The sequence below is a fragment of the Canis lupus genome, chromosome 30, assembly GCF_048164855.1.
Source record: "Canis lupus baileyi chromosome 30, mCanLup2.hap1, whole genome shotgun sequence".
NCBI lineage: Eukaryota > Metazoa > Chordata > Mammalia > Carnivora > Canidae > Canis > Canis lupus.
In genome coordinates, this window is record NC_132867.1 from 25,669,885 (window position 1) to 25,689,020 (window position 19,136).

At 43.5% G+C, this 19,136-nt stretch overlaps 1 protein-coding gene and 1 long non-coding RNA gene across 16 annotated transcripts in view; one reads left to right on the forward strand and one right to left on the reverse strand.

Annotated features, from left to right (window-relative positions):
- APP (amyloid beta precursor protein) overlaps positions 1 to 5,813 on the reverse strand; it is a 262,776-nt gene extending 256,963 nt beyond the window's left edge. For all 7 annotated transcript variants that reach the window (XM_072806644.1, XM_072806643.1, XM_072806642.1 and 4 more), the window contains exon 1: positions 5,658 to 5,813. In XM_072806644.1, coding sequence (XP_072662745.1) covers positions 5,658 to 5,714 — 57 coding nt within the window. In that variant the 5' untranslated portion in view covers positions 5,715 to 5,813. The remainder of the gene's footprint in view (positions 1 to 5,657) is intronic.
- The window catches only part of LOC140621525 (uncharacterized), a 461,525-nt gene that overhangs the window by 21,515 nt on the left and 420,874 nt on the right, over positions 1 to 19,136 (forward strand). For 8 of the 9 annotated variants that reach the window (XR_012021267.1, XR_012021262.1, XR_012021260.1 and 5 more), the window contains exon 3: positions 10,248 to 10,544. This is a non-coding gene — a long non-coding RNA (uncharacterized lncRNA). Of the gene's footprint in view, positions 1 to 6,022; positions 6,166 to 10,247; positions 10,545 to 19,136 lie in introns of those variants that run through there. The other variant, XR_012021268.1, reaches the window with a different exon arrangement.

Below are 19,136 nucleotides of genomic sequence, written 5' to 3' on the forward strand. Positions count from 1 at the left end.
AATATAATATTTTAAATATTTTAGTGAAATTTTAAAACATGGATGAAATTTTATCTGTAATATGTCATTTTAAAATTTAAATCAAATTCATTTTTTTTAGAGAACTGCCAATTTCCTGCAATAATCTTAGCTGCTCAGTTAAGTGCAGTAGTCAATAAGTAAAACATTATAGAGGTATTTTTTTCTTGTTTTTTTTAACCTTTCAACCATGTGTGACTTAAATATATTCATTTTACATCGTCATCATCACATACAGTAGTATCTAACACACAGTGCCTACAAGGAGTCATCATATTATATATCATATTATATATATTATATATTAATTCATACTGTTCCAAGCATTTTACATATATATGTTTATAGACGTGTGTATATCACCATTTTATGAAGGAGAAAACAGGTACAGAGCCAATCCAGTCAATAGCTCAAAAGGGACAGAGCCATAGTTTAAGCCCAGGCAATCCTGCCCTCATCCAGGATCTTAATCAGGGAGATGTGACCTTCCCTGACCTTATGAGAATCTCAAGGATCGCGTGTTGCCTGCCTACCATCACACTGGTATGGAAATTAAGATTATAAATGCGAGTACAATTCCACTACTTTCCACAGAGCAGGGCTGTTAAAAAATCTCTCTTCTTCCACATTTCAAGCACTACCTTCTTTCATAAAGTATTATAATCCTAGCAAAGTTCAAGCTAAATCTGTACTGGTTTCTTCAAAAATGTAGCCGAACTAAATCTAAGCTCCTTACTGCAGCTAAAATTTCATGCATGTGAACCTGAGTCCTCTGTCTCCACCCTACTTTCAACAGTCAGCTAACTAATCTATCAAGCATCACATTTTCATAGAAGTATATTAATTGACGAATATGTCCAAGCCTTTTTTTTTTTTTAAATGAATTACAGTTGACCTTTGAACGAGGGTTTGAACTGTGTGGGTCCACTTATATGCAGACGTTTTCCTGTTACATATAGCAAAGTACTGTAAATGTGCTTTCTCTTCCTTATGATTTGCCTAATAACACCTTCTTTTCTCTGGCTTCCTTTATTTAAGAATACAGTACATAATGTGTGTAAGTACCAACTACGCGTTGACCAACTATACTATAGGTAGGGCTTCCATGGTAGGCTATTAGTACTCTACCTTATTTCTAGAGCAGTCATTCTAACCCAATTTTTGGGGGACTTCTTCTAAAAAAAGAAGTATCAGCCATGCCTATCCATTAATCAGGATTACTCTGAAGAAGAAAATTCACAGATTTTTTTTTTTCAAAGACAAATACTAGTGCCCTCATGGAAATGGTTATTTCTTAGGTGATCCACATTATACCGAAGAATTAGTTACATAACGTGTTCCCCTTCACTATGATTTTCATTTGCAAATTCAGTTTGAGGATTTAGGTATTGTTGGCTCTGTTTTTTTTTTTTTTTTAATAACAACAAATTGAGAAATAGACATTTTGATTAAACTTGCTACTCAGTCAGAGGGCACACTGCCTCCTTCATGTTAACTTCCTCTGTCTGCCACCCCTCCAGCTCCCTCCAGCCCCTCCTAAGAGTGTCTCTATACTGGCTCTGAGACACAGGGTGACAGCATTTCCAAAGATTTGCAGGAGGTGGTATTTTGCGTCAATCCCCACTCTGTACGTATGGGAACCCACTATGAGAAGGAAACCATTTCACAATAATGTGGAACACAGAGAAGTGGAAACTACCAGCAAATACCAAAACACAAACATAACTTTTTATTCTATTCCCCCGTCCGTGGCCCAGTGAATCACTTTTTTTTTGTCATGTACTCACTCCCTTGGTCAAGCGCTTACTGAAGATGTGGTAAGAGAGCTGTGAGATCTTGCTTTCAGCCCCTTCCCCCCTTGACCCCTTACTTCGAGGTTCCCCACCCCCCCTCCTCTCTAGAGTGTACCCTGCCCCTTCCTTTGACTTGGCTTCTGTGACAGTTCATGAACATACACTGATAATGATTTGTTTATCGTCTATCTTCTCCACTAGACTGGAAGCTTTGAGAAGGAAAACATTGTGTTTTGTGATTTTTTGTGACAACACAATCTCTTCAGAGCTGTGGCCAGGGTTTGGCCCACAAGGAGAATCAACAGAACTGTCCCAAATGAATAGATGGAGGGTTTCAGGGAATCAAGCCCTGCCTTTGCTCCACCCTGCCTCCAGGCATGTGTGTATGTTGTGTGTGTGTGTGGTGTGTGTGTGCACACCCATGTGTCTGTGTCTAGGAGGGGAAAGGCTGGTGAGGTATGTAAATATTATAAATGCAAAGGTTTACACTCCCTTCTCCGAGACTTGGGGTACAACCCTGGCTGGCAATGAACTACCAGGAAATTCTCTAGGATTATCTCATCTCATTGTTCCTTTATTCCTTAAATATAGATGTTTACACTGTAAGGCTTTTGCTCAGTAAACCACTTAATCTGTACTTTCCTCTTGGTATTTAACACTTTCTATTTCCTAGTCTGCGAACTTCCTGTAAGCAGGGGAACGCAGTCAAATTAAACCTTCCGACCTGGAGCTTTACATTTAAAGTACATTCATTAAGGTTTATTTTTGCATTTGTAATTGATATAATGAAGCAGAGATTAAAGAAGGAAAACATTAAAGATAATTTGTAAGCCTCTTAAGGCATTATGTGTCCCCACCCAGATCGTTTGCAGAAACAGAATGTACGTTTCTACTGAATTTTATTGCACTTCTTCAGTGACAATTTAGTCCACGTGAAGGGCATCTAATAGCTATGCATATTTCTGGAATGATTGACAACTGTCAGCTTCATATAAACATCTGTAGAGAAGTCTCCAGTATGCCATCAACAGTAACATAAAAATAAGGAGCCTCTAGTAACAAGGAGAAAGCCTCAACCACAAGGAAACCTCTCTGTTTTCCTTCTTTTGTATTGCTTTCAATCAGTCATTCCTAACTTAACCTTGTCATCTATTCAGCTGCACGTTCCTTTTGCCTTCCCCAATCGGAACCAGGCGTCATTATTCTATCTGGAATACTTCTCTGCAGTACTAAGAGCCTCCCAAGTGCCATCAGGCGCCTCTGCTGGTTAGGGTGACAAAAGAGGAGAAGCTTCTGTGCCCTGCCGGTTATCACCCGTCTAACCCGTCGATTAGCAAGAACCAGTGACTGCCTATAGATCAGGATCGAATCTGAGCTTCACGATTCTGGGTACAGATGTCTTTTAGGGCAGTACTGGTCAGGAAGAGTCGGAATCTATCATCTGTGAATTAGCATCATCGTCAAAGTAAATCACTGTTTTCAGGTTAAACCCCTCAATACAGTAAACTAAAAATTAAAGAAGCAAGTTTAAACAAATAAATGTTAGAACCTTTAAATTTCATATTCTTATCAATATACCAGGCAAATTCATCAACTCAGAATAACCCCAGAAGTGGAGGCCCCATTATCACTGCCCTTATTCATTTCTTTTTTTAGAGCCACCTGCAGTAGACCTATTTTCTAAGCCCTACAAAAGACACTCAACTCATAATTACATCTTTCAGTGGACACAGATATAGTTGAATTAATCCCCCTCAAACCTCATTAGAGTGAATTGCCTACCCTTTCGCCAATGCTTTGCAAAATGGATTAATGTGCATTTCACCTCCACTCTTTGAAGGAAGTGTAACAAGTAAAAATGTCCAAAAGAATGGCAGAAAGAGCCAAGAGATGCACACTGGCCAAAAAAATAAATCTGAATCATATTTGCCTGCATGTTACCTGTTTATACAGAAAAAAAAAATAGCGCTCAAATAAATTAAATATTTACATTTTGGCAAAAACTTCAAATATAAAGGTTATGATATGCTCCTTCCTTACTTAATTTGTGTGTGTGTGCGTGTGTGTGAGTGTGTGTATGTTTTTGGTGTGTCGGAAGACAACCAGGAAAATAACAGAAAAACTTGTAGGAATAAATAAATTGGAGGAAAGAAAGGGATCCCCTTAATTAAATGCATCTTTTAAAAACACGGAAAACCAAATGCTTCTCCTCTTGAATCATTCTAGCCCTATGGTCGTTTCTGAGCCACTTACAGGTAAAAAGAAGGGAGAAAAAGTTCAATGACCTTGTCAATCAGGGACTCCAAAACTGTCCTGGTGTGATAATTCGCAGAGCCTCAGTGTAACGACAGAAGAACACTGATCTGGGAATTGCCTTTTTGGAAAAGGAGGGGGAAAAAAAAAAAAAAAAAAAACTGGAAAAATTGGGAGAGACTGCAAATGGTTAAGATACCTATATACGGGACCCCGAACGATGCGGGATACAAATACAAGCTCTTCTGCCCCGACTGTCACCCAAACAACTTCTTTGCATCTCTGGGTAGAAAAGAAAAATAGTCGTTTTGCACAGGCGTTAGCTGAATGTTCGAGAGTTGGATGAATGGGGAAGACTCGCTCTACACCTAGCGGTGGGTGGATTTCACCAGGCTGCAGCCTCCACACCGCTTTTCTTTGCTGCACTGCAGAGGCGCCATCTTCTCCGTCTTAATCTTCACTCAATTCAATCCTTTTACCTGCACCCTAAAAAAAGAGACCCCGAGGACCCTCCCCGGCAGCTCGCGGCCGCAGGGGGCTCCTCCAGCCGGCCCCGCGTCGCCAGCGGGGAGGCCGCGCCTTAAGCGGACAAACGCCTCCTTTGATGCCCAGGAAGGCGGATCGTGCCTCCCGGGCCCCGCTGCCCCGGCCAGACGACCCCCCGCGGTCCGCAGGGCTCCCCAAGGGCTCCGAGCCCCGCCCCGAATCAGCCAGCCTGGGGGGGGGGGCGCGGCGGGAGCGGGTCCCGGCAGAGCCCCAGCCCCCTCCGGGACAGACGCGCGGCGCGGGCAAGGGAGGCGGCGGCGGCGGCGGCGCACAGACCCCGGGCCGGGGAGGGCGCGGTGGCGCCGCTTTTGTTCCCGGGAACCTTCTCCGTCTCCCCACGCAGCTCCAGGGCCGAGCGGACGCCGGGGCCGTCCAGGCTCGCGGAGGGTGCGAGGGGGCCGCGGTCTCCCATCACCCCCCCCCCCCCCGGCTCTCGCAACTTGCACAAAAGGGAAGGCGCAAACCGTACAAAGTTTGCCCGCGGAAGGCGGTGCGCGAGCCCGCCGGGGTCGCACGGAGCCGCCGCCACCGGGAAGGAGCGGGAGGTCGGGCCGCGAAGGGGCGCGGGGATGCGCGGGGGAGGTGGGACGCGGCGGGCGGAAAGGGGGTGCCTCTCGAGCCGTCCCGACTCCTCCTCCGCGGGGCCCCAGGGAGGGAAGCGCAGCGACCGCGCGCGGAGGACAGGATCCAGGGGCGCTGCGTCTTCGGTCCCCCCCGCCCCCGCCCCCGCCCCCGCACGTGCTCTGCCCCGCCAGGCAGGGACCGAGTCCGGGTCCCAGCTCAGGATCGCCTCCAGCTCGCCGTCCGCCCGCCCGAGCGCGTCCCCGGGGCAGGGCAGGGCAGGGCAGGGCAGGGCCGGGCCGGAGGCGCGGAGGCGCAGATGCGCAGGGCGCCTGCAAAGCGGGGGCGTGGGACGTGGAGGAGAGCGGGGTCCCCGGGACTGCCCCCGCCCCGGCTTCCTCCAGATTCAAGGCTCGGAGGGGGGGAATCGGGTTCCCACCGTACCCCCCGCCCTCCCCGCCCCCAACTCCGAGGCGCGGCACCCACCTCCAACGCCCGAGCCGTCCAGGAGGCCAGCAGGACCAGCGCCAAAGCGGGCAGCATCGCGACCCTGCGCGGGGCACCGAGCGCGCTGCTGTGCGAGTGGGGTCCGCCGCGCCCTGGCTCTGCCGGTGCCGCCGCCGCCGCCGCCGCCGCCGCCGTCTCGGGGGCCCCGCGCTCGCGCCGCTCCGGCTGCTGCTCTCTCCTGCCGCTGCCGAGGAAACTGACGGCGCTGGAGCGCGGCGGCTGGGCTCGGAGCCCGGGGAGTCAGCTGATCCAGCCCACCCCGCTCGGCACCCGAGAGAGACCCCTAGCGGAGCCGCCGCGGAGCTGCGCGCGCTCGGCCGGGAGGGGCGGGAGCGGCCGGGAGGGGCCCGCGCCCCCCGCGCGCACAGGTGCGGCGTCCGCGGCTGCTCCGCGGCTGCTCCGCGCCCCGCGCGCCCCCGCCCCGGGGCTCCGCGGGCCTGCGGGAGAGGCTGGGGCGGCGCGAGGGACCGAGCGGGATCAGGGCAAGGTGAGTCGTAGGACGCCGTCTCCGCTCGTCCTCGTCCCCGTGAGCTTGACTCATCCGACCCCGCGGGCCTCTCGGGGATGCCGGATAAAGGGCTGCTGCCGCCCGGGTGCGTTGAAGCCGCATTTGGTGGTGTGTGGGTCGGGGCGCGGGGAGCGTTTCTGGAAGAGAATAGGAACAGGACAAGCTTAAAGGAAATTAGAATTTCTTTGCTTGTTGAGAGAGGGGAAAAAAAAAGGGGAAAAAAAAAACTCATCCCCACCCCCCCACCCCCCCCCTGTCAAAAGCAGCCAGGAACAACCTGGAAGGAATATCTATCTTTAGAACGAACCGAAAGAGGAAAGGCACCGGACCTGGAGAACAAGGGGGCGACCTATTTACTTCTCCTTGAAGGAAGGATTTTGTTAAAAAAAAAAAAAAAAAAAAAAAGTTTTGCTTATTTGTTGGGTGTTTTTGGTTTTGGGAAGGAGATGGTCAGGGATTTTCTTTTTCTTTTTCTTCTTTTTTTTTTTTTAATCAAGCTGGGATGTAACATCCATGTGAGAGGGAGGGTGAAATGAAAGTTTAGAGGGAAGGGATTTGGAAGGAAGATTCCTGTTCCACCCTCGTAACTAAGAACTCTTGACCTCAAACTCTGTCCTTGTACTTCTTTGTGGCTGTCCTAAATTACAGAAATGAACCTGCTGGGAAGCCTCTTTCTCCTAGATTAAACACAAACCATCCGATGTCCGGTTAGTGTTTAGCCAGGCTAGAATGCTCTAGAACTGCTCAGCTGTATCTCCTGCTCATGACCAGAAGGAACAGAAGTCACTAAGGGACGGTCCACTGTGGTGCTAGTGGGAGGGGATGAAACCACAGACTCGCGATTGGGATCAGGGCTCAGCCAGGAGGATGCCAACTTCCCTCCTGAGAACTCACCATGTATCTGCCCCTCCCCTAAATCTTGTCTTCCATCATTCTCCCCTTAAGGCATCCAATCCTGACCCCTGGATTACTTTTTTCCCCATTCTTTGAATGTCCTCAACAAATAACAACAAATATATGTTATAGTGCAATATTTGTGCACAAGCTTTGTGTCCTATACTTACAATTACAAAAGTCATTGAGGCCTTTACTATCATTCCCAAGCATAAGATGGGAAGCTGAAGCTTAGCAAATCCCAACAGCAAATAACACACATTTACCCACCTTGCCAATTGCCTGCCTGTCCTAGGCTTGTATGGACAGTGGAAAGCATCTGAATGCAAAAAGGAGTGTAACTCCAAGATGGGGAGGGAGCAAGGCCAGCTACAAGTTGTGCAGGATCCACTGCAAAATGAAAAGGTGGGACCCTTTGTTCCAAAATTAAGTATTTTAAGGTGGTGACAGCAGAGGGTCAAACCAATCACAGGGCCCCTTTTGAGCGCAGGGCCCTGTGTCATGCTGATTGCATGCCCTGGAAGCCAGTCCTGGGGCTGGGGTGGCTTAATAAGAGACCTTTATTAAGCACAAATTCAAAAATACGGTGAAGTTATAATCTCTAAAAATGAAAGTTCTTAGGTTTAGCATTTTCTCTTTCCACTGTTGAAATTTACCACATTCAACACATCCCTGGGACAAGATGTTCCCCCGGGAAAGATGATTAGCTCCTGACTCTGTCAGGATGATGGACATCCTTTACGTTTTCTCCCGTTCTGTCACCACTCCGAGATCCTGATGGCTTTTACTTTTCAACCAGTATCTCTGTTCTACATTTAATGCCATGTCCTGCCCTGAGGTGTCTTCTGGATCCCCTGGGCAGGAAGTGCAAGAACATCACCAGCCAGAACACTGGAGAACTCTGGAGGGGACTGACCACCCACTGGCAGGCAAGTCCACACCAGCATTCCAAGCATAGGCTTCAGTATGTCAGTTGTGAGGGGTTCGCTAGCTCATCAGACAATGCATTCTGTCTTTGGGCTGTAGGGTTACTAGGAAGTTCTTGCCTCATTGAAAGCCCACATTCCTTTTCCCTAACCTCCCACTTAGATGCCCTTTTGTACCCCTGTGCCCAAGCAAAAGTAGCCTTTTCCACACCACAGAGCTTCAAGTATTTGCCAGCAATTTTAGTGCTGCTTCTGCCTCCAGCGTGCTCCCCTCACAAAGTAACCGAAGCACTTCCTTTAACAGTTGTGCAAATTGCTTGGTTTCTGGACCCTTCCCTACTCTGACCATTCTCCTCAAACGTGTTCTGGTTTGTCAGTGTCTTTCCCTACTGCTCCAGGGGCGTGGTGAGCACTGCAGAGTGGGCCAGTCCATTGCTACCTCAGGCTGCAGGCTAATGTCGCATTTGATTTTATGGACTCACAGTGGTCACGTTCACTACCAAAGCTCCCAAATATATTCTATGAGGAGTGCTGCTGAGCCACAGCTCTGTCGTCTTGTGCTGAGGGTGTTATCTGTGCCCTGCAAATATCATCAAAAGCAATCTTAGTAGAAGCCAGAAGATGGTCTCTCTATGGTTCGCTAGGGCTGCCATAATAAAGTAGCACAGCCAGGGTGGCTTAAACAACAGAAATTTATTTTTTCACAGTTCTGGGGTCTAAAAGGCCATGATCAAGCTGTCGGTAGGGTTGGTTTCCTCTGTGATGGCACTGTAACATATTTGAGAATTCCACACGCCTCCTAACCTATCTTCCCTTCTAGAGCTTCATGCTGATTCCTCTTTGTAGAGCAAGAATAGATCTTGCATTGTTTCACTCTCATCTCTCTCTACCTTCTCAAAGACAAAAGGGCATTATTACTTCCTTGTCTTGACTCTAGCCTTCAATATCTATAGAACTCTAAACTGTAAATAGCATTTCAGCTTTTCATCATAAAATATTTTCTCCCAATGACGAGTGCAGGTTTTCACATGGTAAGATTTTCTTTTCTTTCTAACAAATGGGCGTAAAGAAAATTTTAAGTGAATAATTAAGGCTGAACATATGTACATTTGACTAAGCCTGTGTAACAGACCTGGATGTTGACAGAGGATGAGACTTTTCACCTGCCCTTTTTCCTCGGTTAACTGCTTCATTCACGGGTCCTTACTTCACTATGGCACCCATGAAGTGTTCATGTATCTTCAAGCAATACAGTACTTTTAAAAATTAGCTCTCCTCTGCAATCAGTTACACAAAACTACTTCAGAGACGGGCATTGGATTCAGGTAAGTAATGCTTTACAAATGGTCTTAGCGTAATTCAGTAGTAACTCTATGGAACAACAAAATCAAGTGTTTAACCAGGCACTGTTATTGGCAGCTGACTTACACAACTGGTTTGAAGAATGGTGGTAATTCCAACGTGCCCACAAGGACTAATTTAACAGAATATTCCCTTATCTTATTGAATAAAAAGGAAAAAAAAAAAAAAAACAAGAAAGAAGAAAATGGGCCATACATGCCAGCCCAAGAGGTAGGAATTGTAAAAATCAATCCAGCAGCAGGAAGACTTTAATGGAGACTGTAAGAAAATTACACCGATTTGTTTCTTCAGAGAATTTTAATAGGGCAGCTCTATGCGATGGTGGAAAAAGACTCGGGCTATGAGAAATCTTGACGACTACACATCAGTTTTGGAAATAGTTATGGAAGCCACCAGAGCTTCCTTTACTGACAATCCCACCCCCTCATCAGGTGGTGTGGTGCCAAACTCAGAAGGTGCCTAACACAGTGCCTGACTGACAAATAGAAATCAGTTCTCTTTTCTTGAGAGAACAGGAATTCACATTAGCTGTCACTCAGTGGCCAGGATAGTCCTACTTTGACCTTGCATCGACCTTGCCAGTGGCTGTCAGCACAGTAGCTGCCGACCCAGTGTTACTTAGGTGGGTCCCTAAGTAATACATTACCAGTAAAAGTCCCAAATTCGTGAGTGATTTACTTTTACAAAAACATACATGAGAGCAGATTCAAGGTGACAATTTTTTATCAGTCTACTCATTTGTATTCCAATATGCTTTCTTGAGTGGGAGAGAAATGGATGGAGCTGTAGAATTAAGTGATAGGCTAAGAATTAGGCAAAAACTTGACCACTCCCAAGGACAGGTGGCAGATATGTGAAAGATATGCATCCCATTTGCAGATGGAAAGAACTGGAAAAGATGCTTGCCAGAGGTGCTGAGAGGGTTTCACAGGGCTGGCCCCTCCTGCAGGATGGAGGACTACATCATGTGGAGAAGAGGAGTCATTCCCCAGAGCAGCTGCCAGAAGCCACAGCTTGCCATGGCTTGGGGCCACTGCCAGCATTCCACAAGGTGACAGACTTTGAGGCTGAGGGATGTTCTGCTGCAAGATATTGAAGACTTTGTCTACACACATATCATACTTAGGATTGTCCTTTCAGTTCACCTCTTTAAAGAGAGAGAAGTCTTACTCTTTGGTAAGTAGCTCAACTTTCAAAATCCTAGCAAAGACTATAGCCAGAAATGTGTGTTACCTAACCCTAAAATGATAGAGAAGATTCCAGGCAGATCTGCTTTAAGTATTCATGAACACCTTCTGTAAGTAAACAGCATCCTGAATGACAAAGCACACAAACCAACTAACAAATAAAAGCTTCATAGGCATTCAATATATAACTTTTGTCCATAAGCAAACACCTGACTTTGCTGTATCCCCCAAATGTCCCATGTGATATTTATTCCCATTAAAGTAAACATAAGTCCTGGGAATGCAAGTGTTTAGCATTGGTGGATCAATCAAATATTTGTACACCTCCACTGTGGGAAGGATAAAAACCTGATACGTTCACTCCCCTTAAAGAGCATATGCTTATGTGAGAAAAATATCTGGGGAGAAAAAAAGCATAGTGAATGGTGACTGTAGCTAACAATACCGTATTGTATACTTGAAAGTTGCTGAGAGTAGATCTTAAAAGTTCTCATCACAAAGGGGAGCCTGGGTGGTTCAGTTGGTTAAGCTTCTGACTCTTGATATCGGCTCAGGTCTTGATCTCTGGGTCATAAACTCACACTGGGCATGGAGCCTACATAAAAAAAATGTCATTATGGTGATGACAGATGTTAGCCAAACTTACTGTGGTAATGTTTCACTATATATATTTCACTATATATATATATATATACACACACACACACACACATACACACACCTATATGTATATATGCATAGTAAATATGAATATGTGAATATATATGTGCATATATGTACATATACATAGTGAAACTTATATATATATTTATAAATAAATGGTCATCTCCTACAACTAATATTGTTACATGTTAATTACTTCTCAACTTAAAATTTTTTTAAAAGATTTTATTTATATATTCATAAAAGATACAGAGAGAGAAGTAGAGACATAGGCAGAGGGAGAAGCAGGCTCCATGCAGGGAGCCCGATACGGGACTCGATCCTGGCACTCTAGGATCGTGCCCTGGGCTGAAGGTGACGCTAAACTGCTGAGCCACCCAGGCTGCCCTAAATTGTTGTTTTTTTTTTTTTTAAATACAGACATGGTGGAAAACTTACATCAGTAAGTACAACTTGATATAAAGTATTTGTGTGTATGTATATGAATGCATCAGAAAAAAATTAGAATCATAATCCTATAGCACTAAATAGGGTTAGTCAGGAACATCAGGAAGAAGGGTTTTGTTTTTTGTTTTTGTTTTTGTTTTTGTTTTTTTTTGCAGTGGATTTGATAGTAACAATAAAAGGAAAAGAATAGGGAGCAAGAAGGAGGATATTCTAAGGAAGGACCATGTAAATACATCCAGAGTGTTCATGATGGAGCTGGTAATTGGGAGTTAGCTGTGGGGGGCACAGTTAGTGTTTGAGGAGATGAGGAATTTAGGTCAGATAGAATGGGGGGCAGTGGGCTAATACTGCTCACTACAGGTTCCTAATCAGTCTGACATACTGTGACATTTCTAGAAAAAGGTCTGTCAGTGGGGAAAGTGGGGCAACTTGGAGGGTGAAAAAGTTGAATTCGATTGGGAAAAATAGGGAGAATTGCCAGAAGTTTCAGATATGACCATGGATGGGATTTGTAAAAAGTGTGAAAAGTCATGGTAGGACACTTCATTACTAATGAGACCCAAAGGACTACTGTGTGCCAGGCTGAGGAACTTACACGCAGCATCTCACTGGATGCTCGTGAGTTGTGTTGGGTTAACCTCCCATGTCACAAATGAGGAGGTGACCAAGGGTAACGAAACCAGGAAGGGGTGGAGGAGGAAGGATTTGTACCCTGTTCTGTCTCACCCGGACACCATTAATCACATTTTATTTTATTTTTTTTTTAGTGAGGGAAATGATAAATTTGATTTTTTAGTTTGTTTGGATGTAGGGATCAGAAATACAACAGGAAGGAACTTGCATATCGTATGCAAAGACCTAAGGGTCATGAATGAGAGATAAACGCCAGCCATGGAATGTGGCAGTCATCTCTGATGATTGGCAGCCTGTCCCCAGCACACGAGCCCAGAACTATTCAGATGAAGTTACCATGATATCACAAAAAAGCAGAGATGTTTCTTGTTTACTTGTAACAACCGACTCGTCATTTAGAGACGTGGTACCTGGGAGAGGAACCATAAGTACTCCTGTAAATAGTGTGAAGTACTCCTGTAAATAGTGTGACAAGGACGTGGTTATATTTCTATCCTAAGGTTATTTTCCAACACATTGATGAGCTAGAATAATGATTCTTGAAAAATGGAAAAAAGAACATCATTTAGCACAATTTCCAAACTGTGTACAGGGGAACTCTCGAACAGCAGTATGTTACTAAGTGTTAAATACGTACACAAAAATAGTTCTCTAATCAAATAAGGTTGAGAAATACATCGTTAAATAAAATTAAATATGTATCTTTATTTTAGAATGCCTACCACCCTTTAAAATGCTGTCGTGTGCTTTGAATTGTAGAACTCTTTGCATCTTGTAGCTCTTGACATAGCATCCCTCACTATCACATGTTTTTGTTTTTGTTTATGGCAGCAACTCCTAGGACTAGTGTCTCCCCAAGCAAGCTTTAGGGAACTCTGCTTTGAAGGCATCTTAATGGACTCTTGGACTTTTTTTTTTTTTAAGACCCTTGCAATAATGAAGGTTCATAGCATACGTTTTTGTCAAAGCAGATGGGTTCTTTCCACTGAAAGGTGTTTCCACACATGACCTTGAAGACAGATTAATAAAGGAAGAAAGTAGGAATATTAGGCTGACAGACATTTTAAAGTAGAGCATAACAGATGACATAAAGAGCATCCTGAAAGTTTAAATAGGAGTTATAATGTGCATTATATGGAAGAGACTGGATTAGAGTCGTTGAATATTTATAATACACATATGTGAGTATATGACCAGTGCCCTCCCAGTTTGAGGGAGAAATGGACAGAATCCAATTCACATTTGAGCCTGCTTCTCCTTAAATTTCCTCATGTAAAAAGGAAGAAGTATTGCTAAATTTACAAAGATACACCTCAGGATAAAGCTTGAGTTCACTGCACTGCCTTTCATCTTCCCGGATAGGGGCCCTTAAGAAGTGGCCAAGACCTTTCCATCAATGAGCAAAGACTTCCAGGAAAAAGAATTGAAGGAGACAGGTATTGGATTAATTTTAAGAAGCTTTTGCTGAAATTTCTCATAAAGAATACATGGAAAGGAAAGACATAAGGAGATATAGCTCTCTGGGTCAAAAAAAAAAAATCACCTCTAAATTCCTATGGTTTTTCTCTGTTAGTCTTTATTGAAAAATTCATTTACTGCTAATGGTGTCAAGGGGTCCTGTCAGCCCTTGTTATTATACCAAAAAGTAAAATAAAGAAAAGGTTTAGGGAGCCTTGTCTGAAAAGGAATGTTGCCATTTCTGTTTTCCAACTATCTAGTGAAAACAGATTCTGTTATCTAAACTTCACAGAGCTAAGAGTCCAGTAACCACCTTGTTATGGTGAGTTTGTGAAGCCTGATAAGAGATTTATACTAAATAAGAAGGGGAATCAGGCAGGCAATTGCCTTTTGGAGAGGAAGAATAAAATAAGATGGAAATCGACAGGGAAAATGGTGAAAACACAAGTCTTGGTTTTCAGATGATTCTAGAGCTCTAACTTCAACTGTGGCTTAAATCTTAGAAAATATTAAATTCAGTACTAATTTTGGCCTACATAAGAAAACAAGTCACAGACTTGCTGAAACTTCATTGTCGCATTTTAGCCTCAATTATTTGGGAGCTACTGGGAAATGTTATTTTTTTTTTACTCAGATTATATCAACATTGTTTGGTGCTTTTCCACCAAAATCTCTAGATAACCCCAACAGCCATGTGCAGGTGATACCTAGAAGCTAGCTCAAGATACTAGAAACAGTTGGAGTAACTCAAGTCTTTAATGCTGTTGCATTAGTCTCAATAATTCAACTCCTAGACAACCTACATGAGAGACGTCTTTTCAGCCAAGATGAAGGAGCTCCAGCATACACAGTGATGTGCATTCCCTCATAGGCTCACTCCTTTTTGGGATTTGTCTTCAGCGATGATCATTCAGTGTAAGCTTTAGTCTCCATGAACCAAAGCTCAGCACAACCTCAGGCTTTATCTGTCCCTTGGGATTGAGAACCAGTTCTGTGTGTAAGTAGCAATTTCATCCTGATTTTTCAAGCTTGGAGCTCTCTCACCTTCCACACACTTGAAGAGAGATGTTAGATGCCTGGCCCTGAGGAACCTTATCTTTCATTGCTTTGGTAAGGAAGAATCTGATTTAACATGGTTTTCCTTTACTCTAAACATGCTAGGCGCCCCTCCCCCACCTGGTAATATCCTGTGATTGCCTCCACCCATTCATCTCCAACTCCTTTCCAGTTCCTATGAGTTGAAAACACAGAATTATAGTGTTTAGAACTGAAGCAGATGCAATGTGCGTCTAGGCCAAGCCTTTCTGTGATGAGGACTCATTGACAACTCAAAGAAGTGGGGTGATTTGCATCCACACCTCTGACTCTTTATGGGCAAAATTTGGCCCTAGACACCCTGACTTCTCATGCTCATTTCATCATATCTGGACATCTCACCAGACTTGAGTCATGAAAACAGGCACAGAGGCCAGCCATGCTTTATGCAGTGGTGGTATTTTTCATCTAAACTTGGCTTATCTTTCTAAAAACTTGGGGTTAGGAACCCAACTTGGAAATCACCAGTTTGATCCTCCCACGAACACACGTTTCTCCCCTGCAATATTCTTGAGACAATTATTTGGTTCCTGCTTTCTTATTTTTGTTATCAGGAGCTATCTTGTGGAAACATAAAAATTTCACTAGAATGCTTTTGTTGTTATAGCAAGCTAAAAGTTACCTTTTCTGTGACAAAGAAGGCAAGAATCTACAATGGGAAAAAGACAGTCTTTAACAAATGGTGCTGGGAAAACTGGACAGCTACATACAGAAGAATGAAACTGGACCACTTTCTTACATTATACACAAAAATAAACTGAGAATGAATTAAAGACCTAAATGTGAGACTTGAAACCATATACATTCTAGAAGAGAACTTAGGCAATATTTTTTTTTGACGTTGGCAGTAGAAACATTCTAGATCTGTCTCCTCAGGCAAGAGAAACAAAAGCAAAAATAAACAATTGGGATTACACCAAAATAAAAAGATTTTGCACAGTGAAGGAAACCATCCACAAAATGTCAAGGCAACCTACAGAATGAGAGAAGATACTGCAAGTGATATATCCAATAAAGGATATATATCCCAAATATATAAAGATCTTATATAGCTCAACACCAAAAAGCACAAGTAATCCAATTAAAAATGGGAAGAGGACCCAAATAGATACTTTTTCAAAGAAGACATACAGATGGCCAATAGACACATGAAAAGATGCTCAACATCACTCATCATCCGGGAAATGCAGCTCAAAACCACAATGAGATACCACCTTACACCTTTCAGAATAGCCAAAATAAAGACAAATAAGTGTTGGCAAGGATGTAGAGAAGAAGGAACCCTTGTGTACTTTTGTGGGACTATAAATTGGTACAGCCATGTGGACAACAGTATTAGAGGTTCCTTAAAAACTTAAAAACAGAATACCATATGATCCAGTGATTCTACTACTGGGTATTTACCCAAAGGAAATGAAAACACTTAACTCAAAAAGATGTGTGCACTCTTATGTTTATGCAGCATTATTTACAATAGCCAAGATATGAAAACAACCCAAGTGTCCATCCATAGATGAATGGATAAAGAAGTAGAGAAGACTCTTAAATACAGAGAACAAACTGATGATTGCCAGAGGGGAAGTGGGTGGGGGGATGGGTAAAAAAGATAAAGGGGATTCAGAGTACCTTTATTGTGATGAGCACTGAGAAATGTATAGGAATGTTGAATGTTGAATCATTATGTTGTACCTGAAACTAATAGAATGCTGCATTTTAGTTTTACATCAATCAATCAATCAATCAATCAATCAATAAAACTTACCTTCTCTTTACCTCTAGTGTTTAGTCCCAATTCTGCCCTGTGGAGTAAAGCTAAACACCAAGAGTGACTCCACTTTCATCTCCAAGACACCCCTTCAGAAGCTTTAAAACACTTATCCAATGTTCCCCTATGCCTCTCTTTTCTCTTCAAACCTAACATCTGATATTCTGAACTGTGGCCTATGGTTATAGTTGCCAGATCCCCTTGGGTAACTAGTGATTACATTACAGGACAGTAATGGGTAGATTCCTGGACATCTCCTGGGTAGATGCAGTGGAGAGCATTTATGGAAGGCTGATACTAATTTATACTATGTTTTTGCTTAACTAGGCAGCGATGTCATGGGCTGAGAGTAAGGATGGAGGGGAAGAGTATGTCTCTAAGGAAATAAAGATAGTGCATGGACACAGGAAAGATGGTAGGATTGCTGGACAGCTTTATTATTTTTCTTAAGATTTTATTTATTCATGAGAGACACAGAGAGAAAGCCAGAGGCATAGGCAGAAGGAGAAGCAGGCTCCCTGTGGGGAAGCTAATGTGGGACTCCATCCTAGGACCCTGGGATCATGACCTAAGCCGAAGGCAGATGCCCAACCACTGGGCCGCTCAGGCATCCCTGGACAGCTTTAAATTCACTTTAGGTTAGTTTTCACGGGGACCAAGTCATCACACTCTGTGTTTTTCTCCACCCATTTTCTCTAGCATGGATGCAGGGCTGTAGTAGGTGGAAAGTTGACATTGGCTTAATGGGTGGTTCTTAATCCCAGCTGCACATTTGAATCATTTGGATGAGCTATTAAAACATTCAGAAACTTTATCCCTACAGCAGAGGTTCTGATTGAACATTCTGAAAAAGAGGCCTGGGTATTTATTTATTTAAAATTCTCAACATGATTCCAAAGCACAGACATGTTTTAGAATCACTGAATTAGAGCAAGAAGGGGAAGGAAATGAGAAGAGGTGAGGGAGAAAGGAAACTTGGCTAAAGGTAGATGGGCCATGGGTTCCATGAGGTGCAATGAAAGAGATTCAGGACTTGTGGAGGGTGTTCAAGGCTGATGGATGCTGAGGGCTGAGCTAGGAATCTAGGGCTTTTGGGGTGACTGATAAAACCAGGAAAAGGGCACAATGAAATTTGCTGTGCTGGTCTAAATTGGTGCAGTCAGCAGAAATATAATGCAAACTACATAGATAATTGTAAACTTTTGTATAGCCATATTGAAGTAAAGGAAAAAAATACAAGTGAACTTAATTTTAATAATATATTTTCTGTTAATATATGCAAAATATTATCATTTCAATATGCAATCAGTATAAAAATTATTAACGAGATATTTGACATCCTTTTTCATGCTTTGTCTTCGAAGTTTGCTGTGGATATTACACTTACAGCACATCTCAACTCAGAGCACATATTTCAAGTGCTCAGTAGCCACAGGTAGCTGGTGGGTACCATCGTGGACAGGATGGTCTAGGTCATGGGGATGAGAATGGGAATGTTGCATGATTGCTTTTTTTTTCTTTCTCCTTTTTTTAAAAAAAAATTATTTATTTTTAAATTTAATTTAATTTTATTTTATTATTTTTTAATTCATTTTTTATTGGTGTTCAATTTACTAACATACAGAATAACCCCCAGTGCCCGTCACCCATTCACTCCCACCCCCCGCCCTCCTCCCCTTCTACCACCCCTAGTTCATTTCCCAGAGTTAGCAGTCTTTACGTTCTGTCTCCCTTTCTGATATTTCCCACACATTTCTTCTCCCTTCCCTTATATTCCCTTTCACTATTATTTCTATTCCCCAAATGAATGAGAACATATAATGTTTGTCCTTCTCCGACTGACTTACTTCACTCAGCATAATGCCCTCCAGTTCCATCCACGTTGAAGCAAATGGTGGGTATTTGTCATTTCTAATGGCTGAGTAATATTCCATTGTATACATAAACCACATCTTCTTTATCCATTCATCTTTCGTTGGACACCGAGGCTCCTTCCACAGTTTGGCTATCGTGGCCATTGCTGCTATAAACATCGGGGTGCAGGTGTCCCGGCGTTTCATTGCATTTGTATCTTTGGGGTAAATCCCCAACAGTGCAATTGCTGGGTCGTAGGGCAGGTCTATTTTTAACTCTTTGAGGAACCTCCACACAGTTTTCCAGAGTGGCTGCACCAGTTCACATTCCCACCAACAGTGTAAGAGGGTTCCCTTTTCTCCGCATCCTCTCCAACATTTGTTGTTTCCTGCCTTGTTAATTTTCCCCATTCTCACTGGTGTGAGGTGGTATCTCATTGTGGTTTTGATTTGTATTTCCCTGATGGCAAGTGATGCAGAGCATTTTCTCATATGCATGTTGGCCATGTCTATGTCTTCCTCTGTGAGATTTATCTTAATGTCTTTTGCCCATTTCATGATTGGATTGTTTGTTTCTTTTGTGTTGAGTTTAATAAGGAACAAGACAGGGATGTCCACTCTCACCACTGCTATTCAACATAGTACTGGAAGTCCTAGCCTGAGCAAT